Source organism: Pistacia vera, unplaced genomic scaffold, assembly GCF_008641045.1.
Source record: "Pistacia vera cultivar Batoury unplaced genomic scaffold, PisVer_v2 Contig197, whole genome shotgun sequence".
NCBI lineage: Eukaryota > Viridiplantae > Streptophyta > Magnoliopsida > Sapindales > Anacardiaceae > Pistacia > Pistacia vera.
The window spans coordinates 751663-763594 of record NW_022195998.1 but is presented as its reverse complement, the minus strand read 5'-3'; the positions used below and the strand labels follow the sequence as shown (position 1 = coordinate 763594).

The following is an 11932-nucleotide window of genomic DNA, read 5'->3' as shown; positions in this document are numbered from 1 at the left end:
GTTTTGTCAATTTCTAAACTTTTTTTCAGGGGGTGTTTAGTTAAATTAATAAACTTAAAGGGTTTAAAAATAATTGAATAAAATAATAGTATTTCCATAATAGGGAAACAAAATGGTATTTTGGAAATAGTATGAATAGGATAGTGAAAAATATTAAAACAAACGGACCTATGATATCGTACAAATTAACAAGGATAGAAACAGTAGGGGGGAATTGACTCGTAAGATTGCTGCCTATATGAATTTCTTGGAGGAACGTGTAACCCAACTAAACAACCATCGAGAAAAAAAAAACCTGAGTGTGAATTGAATCATATAATTGAAGGCTCTTTTTCTTGCGTGAGGGGTGTTTTTCAAGGGGTGTTTTCCGATGATGGTGGCCGAAATGGCAAATGTGGGTGGATGGGGGTGTTTTTGTCAATTTCTAAACTTTTAGGGGTGTTTAGTTAAATTAAAAAACTAAAGGGTTTAAAAAAATTGAATAAAATATAATAGTATTTCCATAATAGGGAAACAAACTGGTATTTTGGAAATAGTATGAAAGGATAGTGAAAAATATTAAAACAAACAGACTCTATGTATCGTACAAATTAACAAGGATAGAAACAGTAGTGGGTAATTGACTTGTAAGATTACTGCCTATTATGAATCTCTTGGAAGGAACGTGTAACCACACTAAACAACCATCAGAAAAAAAAGAACCTGAGGGTGAATTGAATCATATAATTGAAGTCTCTTTTTTCCTTGCCATGAGGGGTGTTTTTCAGGGGGTGTTTTCCAATGGTGGTGGCGGAATCTGGCAAATGTGGGGGGATGGGGGTTTTTATCAATTTCTAAACTTTTTTAGGGGGTGTTTAATTAAATTAAAAACTTAAGGGGTTTAAAAACGTGAATAAAATATAATAGTATCTCCATAATAGGGAAACAAATTGGTTTTAGAAAAATGATGAATAGGATAGTGAAAAATATTTAAACAAACAGAACCTATGCTATGTACAAATTAACAAGGATATAAATAGTAGTGGGTAATGACTCGTAAGATTACTGCCTATCATGAATCTTCTTGGAAGGAACATGAACCCAACTAAACAACCATCAAGAAAAAAAAACTGAGTGTGAATTGAATCATATAATTGAAGGCTCCTTTTTTCCTTGCCATGAGATCCCTTAGTATTGTTTGAAGGTTCATTTTTTCCCTCCCATGAGATCCCTTGGTATGTACTTTAGTAGGACCAAAATTATCTTATTTCTTTGTGCTTTGATAGGACAAGTCAACGACTTTTTCCCACCCAAATATGCTTTAATAGGACGAGTAACAACTTTTTGCCATCCAAATAATGGTTTGGGTGGGGAAAAAGTTGTTAACTATCATTTGGGTCAATTGCCAACATTGACGGAGTCGACGAGAATAGAGTTTGAGGATTTTTGAGTGATAACTGGGAATGAGAATGATAATGTGTGGGGTCGCAAACTGTGAACGATTCCAAAATCGAAAAACGAAAGTTACAGATATAAATTTGAGTAGTAAAGTGATATTTTAAAAGTTTCTAGGTGAGAAACCGTCATTAAGCTATATTGGGGTGGGAAAAATTTGTTCACTCATTAGGACCCAAAACCTAGATTATCTTGTTCTTGGGAATTCATCTCTCGCCATGGGCCGAAATATTTGAATAATATACCTGCAAAGTTCTTACGTGGCAGCAAATTATGGTTTTTCCCACCAAACACCAGGCCCACACAAATGAATAATTAGATTTTACTGTTTACACCATTTGACCTTCGGATTCCAAAAACAGAAATTAAGGCTCCGTTGGTTCACTTTTTTACACTTTTAGAAAAGTTTTGGAAAAAAAGTTAAAAAAAGTTGAATTGGGTGGGTATTACGATGTAGGATTTGAAAATAAATAAAAATACCCTCTATATTTGCTTATTTGCTTATTTACTAAAAACCCCCCTATGTTTGTTTATTTACTAAAAACCCCTATAATAAAATATTAAAAGTTAACAAAAACACCCCCAACCCACCCATAAATATGGACAGTCAGCCACACCACCGGAGGGTGGTCGGAGTCGTCATATCGGCGCATGACCGATTGGATCTAGCCGGTCATGCGCTAATATAGCCTTTTCTAACCAGATCCATGGTGGATCTAGCTGGCAAATGCCAGATCTACGGCTAGATCTAGCCATTGACGGCCAGATCTGACTGTATTGCTCGTCAACGATGACCATGTGTGGCTGTTGTTGACGACTGACTACGGCCAAAGATTTGGCCTTTTCTGCATATCACTCGTGGATCTGGCCGGAAAAGGATAAATCAACGCACTATTGGCCAGATTCAGTCGGTAGTGCGCCATTATATCAGATTTTGGCCATTTTTCGACGATGGTGGCCAGAATTAGTAAATATGGGTTACTAGGGTTTTTTGTAATTTCTAAAAAAATATTTAGGGGTATTTAATTAAATAATAAATTTAGGGGGTTTAAAAATAATAAATTGAATAATATTGTGAGTTTTTGTAATTTTACTGTTTAATTTATTAGGAATACTAATAGTAGTATTCCCAAATGTGAGCCAAACGAAGCCTAAGATTTTATTTTTTTTGCGGACGGAATACAACTGAGAATTTTTATCGTTATTTACTGATTTATAATTGCGGAGATTGATTATAATTAAAGGGGGGGAAGATTAGTAAACAAAGTATGAGGCTATATAATTATATCGAACATTGTGACAGAAGTTGTTTCTAGAATATAATAATTGATCGTCATAGTACTGTTGGGTTTGGGTTTTCCTCGTGTAAAGTGTGGCTTAAAACCAAATCTTGTTAAAGTCGATGTAGTTTACTTTATAATTAGGGCTTTGTGTAAACAGGAGAAAAAAGTGAAGAGAAATGAAGAGAGCTGCTGCAGAAAAAAGAGGAAAAGAGAAAAATTTCAAATGAAGGGACATTTATGGTCAGATTGAGCTCAAATTTTACCTGCTCTTGACTCAAGCTAGGGATGGCAACCGCCGCAACCCACCTTGGATTTACTTCAAAGCTCACCCTATGTTTGGGACAAATATTTTGTCATGCAAATCGTACAAGTTCCGTTGAATCCTAATCTTTGCCGTTTTGTTTTGTTTCCATATGGTCGCCGACGTGACACATAGGAACCTCCATGTGCACATACTGGACCCCTATGTGGCTATGTTCAGGGGCGGATTCAGCCTATCATGGCCTATCCTCAATTTTATTTAAAAAAATATTAATATATATAATTTCTGGATTTTGATCAATCCTAATAAAAATATTAATGTATAATTAATTTTTATTTTGACCTACCCAAAAAAAAAATTATTCTGAATCCGTTACTGGCTATGTTACTTTGCGTTATTAAAGGAACATTACTTTGATTCACATGCATCAAAATTTTCTCTGGTGGGGTTCACGTAACATTTAGACCTACTCTAGTAATTTTACGCGTCTTTGTCAAATAAATACGTGTACATTATTACCGATAACAAATAACTAGAATGAATAAATAACACGTGTGCATGCAACTAACAGTTTTTTGTATGCATTTTAGAACAAACAAAAACCTAATTAAACATTTGTTCAATTCAAACACTCAAAGAGTGACAAGTGATTCCAAATGATGAGTGAGATCAGGAAAGGATTCCAATTAAACAAAAAAACCATTTCTTTCTTTCTTTTCTTTTTTTAAAATCATTGGTTAATATCATCACGATAATGTACAAAGAGAGGGTGGGTGATAAAGAAAAGTTTGAAGGGTTAAAACATTAATTGATATTCATTTATTTTTATCTCATGAATTCATTAATATAAATTACACCTTTCACATTCTATCCTCAAATTTTCATGATAAATGATATCTACTTTTATGTGATATTGACATGCACATGGTAATTTAATTTAATTTANTTTAAAATCATTGGTTAATATCATCACGATAATGTACAAAGAGAGGGTGGGTGATACAGAAAAGTTTGAAGGGTTAAAACATTAATTGATATTCATTTATTTTTATCTCATGAATTCATTAATATAAATTACGCCTTTCACATTCTATCCTCAAATTTTCATGATAAATGATATCTACTTTTATGTGATATTGACATGCACATGGTAATTTAATTTAATTTAATTTAGTAAAGGAATATAACTTTTAAATGAGAAAATCACAAAGTATATTTTGGTAAGGGTCGGTCCATTGACCCTCCCGAAGCATGACAAAATAACGAAAATCTCACCATTGTTAATGAACTTTTAGTGAGTCGTTAAAATTTACGTCATTAAGTGTTTGTAAATATTACAAAATTACTTTTCAATCATTTATTTTAACACCTAAAAATTAACAATGGAGAGATTTCTGTTATTTCTAAAGTTTTATGAAATTTTTTGTTATTTTATCATATAATTTCGGGGAATATTTCATTAACTTTTTTTGGTAATGTAAAACACCCTTTTTAGTAATTAGACGTTAGAAATAAAGTAACTGATACTTTCGTAAGGATCTGGGCTTAGATCTCCGAATGGCAAGGCCCAGTTACTGCGTTTCCCCTATTGTTTAAACAAAATCCAATTTCCGTCCTCTTCGTTTTGTGGTTCTCATTTCTCCTCAGAGTGGGACTGCCTCCCAAAGCAATCTGATTTGAGGCCTGGATTTCATAAAGAGTTTTCCGGAGGAGGTAAAGGGTTTTGTCAAATGTTCGTTTATATTTCTATATTATTATCACAATAAATGGCGTCAAGTTCTTTATTCTGGTTTCCAGCCCTTCAATTATCATGATTGATTGCTGAGAGCAAATGAAGACTTGAAGAAGCGTTCAATATCTAGGTTTCTCTGTCAGCGTGTTATATAATTGTATTTTAACTTGAAATTCGCATAAATTGTGTATATGATTGCATCATGGTTTACTCATTTCAATTTGGGCATAGGCAGAATCATATTTAGATGTAAGAAATGGAATTCAATTCGTTGTTCTTAGTTTTATTTAATTTCAGCTTTTCAAATTTTTTTTTTTTTTTTATTTTTTTATTTTATTTTTTTTTTTTTGGGATTAAAATTATTAATATACCTTCAAATTGTTACTAGGCATGATTTTATTATTTTTAATGACCAAGAATGATGATATTGTTCCCGAGTTAATGAAGAAATGAATTAGTCATTTGATTTGTAGAACTATTTTCGGTGGCATATCCTGCTTGTGGCAAGCGACTATATTACTTTCTTTTTCTTAGAAACTAGTATTCACTTTATCAGATACAGTGCATGCACATTAAGAACGTTTCTTAATTTTAATATAGTTGCCATTGGCAGTTAATGGCAACTTTATCTTGCAAGAGGCTAACTCTAGAAGTTGATGTTAGCTTGGTGAACGAGAATCAATCATGGTCTCTATGTTTAAGGATATGAATAGTATGCCTTAAAAATTCCTTGTTTATGTGGTTATCCTTATGCTGGGGAATGCCAATTTTCTTTATTTCTTCTGTTTGCTTATATCTCGTGCTGACTATTATATTTTTCTTGAACTCCCTTTGTATTTGTGGTTGAAGTGCATAGTTCTTACTGTTGCTAAAATTCCAATTTCAGCGAATGGCATTTTTAGCTCAGGCTCCATCCACAATGTCAACCATCAGTATTCACCGAGTACTCCCCAGAAACCTGAAATTGCTAAAATTCACAAATGTGATCCATGTAGTTACTGTCTCTCCTAATCATGTTAAACACCCCCGTGTCTGCTGCACAAATATAACTCCTTGGGAATCTTCACCAGTCACACAAGCTCCCACTACCACTGATGATGCTGATTATAGTTTTTTGAATAAAACTTCCAATATATTTGAAACTCTGAGTTCTGAAAACTCAGCTGAAGCAACAGCAACAAATACTGGAGGAGTCACAGATGCAAGTAATCAGCCATTGGTGCAGTTTCAGTTTCTTAAATGGCCGATGTGGCTTCTGGGTCCATCTCTTCTACTCACCACAGGCATGGTACCCACTTTGTGGCTCCCGCTATCATCCATATTTCTTGGCCCCAACATAGCCAGTCTGCTTTCTTTGATTGGACTTGATTGCATTTTCAATCTTGGTGCAACCCTTTTCCTTCTCATGGCAGATTCATGTGCCCGGCCAAAAAAGCCAACAGAGGCCTTCAATAGCAAGCCTCCTTTCAGTTACCAATTCTGGAATATGGTTGCAAATGTGACTGGATTTATAATCCCCTTGATGATGCTGTTGGGATGCCAGAAGGGCCTTGTCCAACCCCAGGTGTCTTTCATCCCATTTGCAATTCTTTTAGGTCCCTACCTACTGCTTCTTTCAGTACAGATTTTGACCGAGATGTTGACCTGGCATTGGCGTTCACCGGTATGGTTGGTGACCCCAGTTGTGTATGAGTCTTACCGTGTGTTGCAGTTGATGAGGGGTTTAAAGCTTGGGGTTGAGCTTAGTGCACCAGCATGGATGGTGCATACCATTAGGGGTTTAGTATGTTGGTGGGTGCTGATTCTTGGTATTCAACTCATGAGGGTTGCTTGGTTTGCTGGTTTTGTTAGAGCTCGTCAGCAAAAGTCTTCTGCACCTGCCAATGGCTAATGAATTATTGTGCTATCAAAGGATTAGATGAAGAATGGAGGACTCAAATACAGATGTGTGAATATACTATCAAATAAAATGTAGATTGGAATATATCTGTTTGTAGTAATCTTTAAAGACATCCATGCTTATACTGTTATACATATAGACAGTGAGAGATGATTGTTACATCAACGTTGTGGTTATGGCCTGTTAATATAATTAGGAGTGGTGCACATTTTGGCAATATGATGACTTTGTCAATAGGCATATCGCGACAGAGGCATAATTGTTGGATGATAAAAAAATTATGCTACTGTTTGTTTACTTAGTAATGAATACCGTTTAAGCATTATACATGGAAGAGCTTTGTTATTTTGAGTGGATACATGGACTTGCACTTCTCTTGTGACAAAATCTAAAGGCAAGAAAAAGTGTATATCTGATGGAATCCCATATTCCCATGTAATTTCCAAGACCAAATGATACATATACCGGCTACAGATTGGCCTGGATTAATAAGGACAGAGGGTTTAGGGTTTAGGGCCCCTTTTGGAGTGGGGGAGTTCTAACAGTAAACGGGAGGCAAGCCAAGATGTTATCGTAATATCGTTATGTGACTGTTTAAAAGGGAAAAATATTGAAAAAATTTGTTTAAAAAAAGACATCGAAAAATGTAGAGAAAAAGTAATGCTATCATAATTACTTCTCTGATCACATTTGACTTGAATTTTTTTTTTTTTTTTTTTTTTTTTTTTTTTTTTTATCTTTGGCCTCTCTTAAAAAGCATAGCCATATCCACCATGATCTCTATGGGCACTTTGATAATGATATGCACTTACCAGTGTACTCAATAAACCAGCCGTATTGGTTTTGTAGTTTCACCTTATAGAGTAATTATGCCAGATTTTGATCGATTGTTTATAGCAATTGAATATATTTTGGTATCTCTAATTAATTATTTGATTAAAGAGTCAGAAAGACTCTTTGTCTAGTTGTCATTAACAACAGTGTCCAGTCAACGCATCTGGGTTTGCTTGTGGGTTGTGTATTAAAAGACAATAATACCCCTGCTTTGAACCGAAGAAACTGTAAATTCCCGTACCGGGAATAAAAATAAAACACAAGTTGAAAGTAAGACGAACATCACTGTCCCACGTTGTTACTTTGCATCTCTCCTATTTAAAAACGACTCTCACTCCTTTCAATCTCTCGTCGCTTGTTCTCTCACTCGTTGGTGAACCAGGATCATCCTCTTAACAGGCGCCGGGAACTTCCAGTAGCTATCTCTCTAAATCGATTGCGTAGCGATGAGTACTGGCGAGCTTCTCAGTATCGAACCTCAGGAGCTCCAATTCCCCTGTAAGCCTCTATTTGCTTTCAGATCCGTAATTTTGTTTTAAATGTTTCTTATTAAGAGTTCTAATTTTTTTTTTTTTTCAAAAAAAAAAAAAAAAAAAGTTGAATTGAGGAAGCAGATCTCGTGCTCTCTACAGTTGTCAAATAAGAGCGATAATTATGTGGCTTTCAAGGTATTTCATACCATTCTCAAATTTTACTTTATTTAATACAAGTTCAAATTCTACTTGTGAGTTCCGTGTATACCTAGATCTTCGAATTTAATTTTGAAATTATTGTGCCCTAGAGATTTGTAGTCTTGACTTCCGTAATTGTGATTGTAAAATTTGTGAGCTTTTAGGTTAAAACGACAAATCCAAAGAAGTACTGTGTTAGACCCAACACTGGAGTTGTTTTGCCCAGGTCTACATGTGATGTCATAGGTAATTTCTAGACTTGTAATTATATATTTATTTAATTAATTCTTTTTGTTAATGGAAGAACTGATTAAAAAAAAAACGATTTAGTTACAATGCAAGCACAAAAGGAAGCACCTGCGGACATGCAATGCAAAGACAAATTTTTACTTCAGAGTGTAGTTACAAGTCCTGGAGCCACTGCAAAGGATATAACTCCAGAGATGGTATTGACATATATGAGTGTGGTTTTGGTTTGAGTATCTATTTAAGGCTTACTTGGTACAGTTTTGTGCTTAGGGAAATGGGTTTTTCTCCTTTTTTTTTTTCATTATTTTTTTTTAGTTCAATAAGGAGGCAGGACATAATGTTGAAGAGTGCAAATTGAGGGTTGTTTATGTAGCTCCACCTCGGCCACCATCACCTGTTCGAGAAGGGTCTGAAGAAGGTTCTTCGCCTCGAGCATCTGTGTCAGACAATGGGAATTTGAGTGCTTCTGAATTTTCAGCTGTAAGTATCTAAGGTTTTATTTTTTTCGGAATATTAAGTATAAGGTTTTGGTTACTAAATTTATGTAAGTATTGTATTGTAAACTTTATTATTTCCTTTTTGGTTTGGTTTTTATTTTGAGGTTTTGCATGTTCCTGTAGGCTTCAAGAGCTTTTGTTGAGCGACCTGAGCCACAAGATAACTCAACAGAGGTATCCCCTTTATTTATCATCTTTAACCCCTTTGGTATTTAATTCCTTAAAATATCGTATCACTATTTAATCTAGGTTCTACTTGACAAAACATGTATGTGATGCTTAGTGATCAGTCGTTGTGCTTGATTTAGATTTTCAATTGTTTTTTTTGGGGTTGTGTAATTGGAGAGATAGTTGCCTTTTGAAACCATGTAAGGTTTGGAATATGTATGTATGTTAGATCCAAAGAAAACGGTAACTTATTAACTACCATAACCTGAACTTGATGAAACAGTTGACTGGATTTTGGTTATGTTTTTAGTTTCTATAATTGAGATGACATATAATAAATATTCAAGCATTTAATGAATTTTCTAATTTTCTCACCAATTAAAAGAACGAAATTTGCTTTTTGTGTCTTTCTTCTGCTTTTAAATGGCAACATTAAGTTTGCCTAATTACCTTTTCTGTTTATATCAAAGTAGTCACTTAGAAATTTTGAGGTGTACATGCGGCCAAGAAATGTTTTCATACAGATTTAACTTTCCCAGTTATAGCTAAATATCCATAGTGTTTCTTGGTTCTTTATTCTGAGTTATGCTTGCGATTTCAGGCTAGGGCTCTCGTTTCAAAGCTGACCGAAGAAAAAAATTCTGTTATTCAGCATAATAACAAGCTTCAACAAGAGCTGGTAAGGTTCTTTTTATGTTATTTTATCTTTGGTGGAGCCTATACTTGCAAAATTGTTAATAGTGTTGATCAAGTGGCCTAGCAGAGTCTGGCCTTGTTTTTTGACGCTCGATCAGGCCCATTTGGATGGACACAATTATTTTCTATACTCTGATACTTCCGGTTGTTTTTTATTTGTTGACTTACCAATTCTTGAGCCTAGCTTGGCTTCCCTGTTGGCCCAGTTTGTCATGCTTGACACTAAGACTACCACCAATTTGTATGACTTGTCTGGGTCTAGTTTCCTGGACAATTAGAAACTCCCTAAGCATTAACTGATATGTTGCAACATTAGAAATTCTAGTTTAATTGAACTTTGTATCTTGCAATAATGTCTGGAATACACTGTTTGGAAGATATTTCAACACTGTTGCTACAACCACTCTGATTAATTATTGCCCAAGTATACTCGTTAGGGATCATCAGAGTTCAGCTTAACAAGGTCTTATGTATAACATAAATGATAAGCGAACTTTTCTGCACCATGAACCTGTGGGTGGGGAAAGAGGGTATTGTTTGCTAGTTTTTTGCGTTTTGAACTAACTGCACGGAATGAGGAAGAAGATTTTGGTCAACTTCCTATGATATTTATAATTTTTTTTCCCTGTAATGAGAAGGGACTTGACAGAATTTGGTAGGAATTAGGATAGCAATGATAGGGCTGGGACTACTGGATCTTATGGAGGGAAGTCAACAAGAAAAGGTTTATTTTCCACATAAAAGAATAAATAGAAGCGAGAGAACATGTCCCAAAGAATGTTTAGGACTGTGGGCAATTCCTATGCTCATACAATGATTGCAGCTAGCTGTAATCCTTTTATTTCTCTTTAATCTAGATGTCACCTTAAATGGGATCTGGGCCAAAACTTACCAACCCACTGTTTTCATTCTCAGCCCCACAGGATGCAATTTAATTTCATTGATACAATGTGATTGGAATCAGATTGGTTGATGGGCAAAATGAATAATGGCCTTCATAGTTACAACTGTTTACACTGGTGGTGAATTATGAGTTTATTCCTAAATTATTGTAGCATCATAATTCGTACATTGATTAGTGTTAAACACGAGCTTTACTTTGAAAATTTTTATGCGCAGGATCTCTTAAGGCGTCAAGCCAACAGAAGTGGCACAGGTATACCAATAATGTATATTGTTATAGTTGGCTTGGTTGGCATCATTTTGGGGTACCTTTTGAAGAAGATTTGACCATCAGAGTTTTTAATTTTTAGTGGGTACCGAAGCAAAAATGAGATGTAGAGATTTGAAAAAGCAGATGTGACTGATTAGCAGGAACTTGTCTTCAATGTGTTAGTGGTCTGTATCAGAACCAGAACAACTTGTCGAGTGTGTGACCTATAAAGGTAGCCTCTGTTCATTAAGTTATTAGGTAAAAAAATCTGGTGGTTTTCATTCTGTGATGTTAACTAAATGCCCTAGACTTTTCAATATGCTGTGTAGACGGTAATTTCAGAGGAAAGCTCTAGTAGAATTCCGGATGTTCTAAATCAATACGCAATTTTTTAAAATTTAAAATTAAACTATACAAAGATCTTATTCTCCTAAAGTTCATCGTTTTCATGGTATATGTACTTGTTATACCAGCGATTAAAATACTCGCTCAAGGAGGCTGCTGCGCATACATAAATGTACACAAAGCGAACACAATCCCGAGGCAGCAAGGCAAAATAGTGTGTGCTTAATCAAGATCTTAACGAGGTGAATCTTTGCGGCGCGCCAAGTAAATCTTCATGAGCGTAGTGAAAGTTGATAGAATCTAACGGTAAATCTTGGCGCGTCAGAGATTATCACTTAATAAATGTCCAACGGTAACAAATATGATTACTTCATTGGTGTCAATGTCACTTAAGAATACCGCATCAGATTCACCGGAGACGGTGGAGAGGACGATCACCGACAGAACCCACCATTCATATATTACCACCGATTATTTTCAATTCCTCTGGTATTTCTCCGCCAATATGGTTAACTCTTTTGTCACATCTCCCACAGGAAGCCTAACTAAAAAGACTGAATGAAAAATAAATAACAAAATAAATGAACCACTCTACCAAAGAAATTGAAGCCACAAAATTGAATAGTCTCATCGCTCTCATTTGAGAATAAAATATATAACCAGATCATGAGCGCAATAAATAAATAAAAAAGTTAAGTTCCTGAAAGA

General features: G+C 34.9%; 2 protein-coding genes across 2 annotated transcripts; both read left to right on the top strand.

The window, feature by feature from the left end:
- The first annotated feature begins 4538 nt into the window (after positions 1-4538).
- On the top strand, positions 4539-6772 carry LOC116128120. The gene is made up of 2 exons (XM_031413799.1): positions 4539-4692; positions 5598-6772. Exon 2 carries the CDS (start codon positions 5601-5603, stop codon positions 6600-6602), a length of 1002 nt encoding a protein of 333 aa, XP_031269659.1. The 5' UTR covers positions 4539-4692; positions 5598-5600; the 3' UTR covers positions 6603-6772.
- A 953-nt stretch (positions 6773-7725) lies between these two features.
- LOC116128107 (vesicle-associated protein 1-2-like) lies at positions 7726-11196 on the top strand. The gene is made up of 8 exons (XM_031413779.1): positions 7726-7943; positions 8043-8113; positions 8281-8362; positions 8447-8562; positions 8681-8845; positions 8986-9036; positions 9632-9709; positions 10846-11196. Exons 1-8 carry the CDS (start codon positions 7892-7894, stop codon positions 10954-10956), a joined length of 726 nt encoding a protein of 241 aa, XP_031269639.1. The 5' UTR covers positions 7726-7891; the 3' UTR covers positions 10957-11196.
- The last annotated feature ends 736 nt before the right edge of the window (positions 11197-11932 follow it).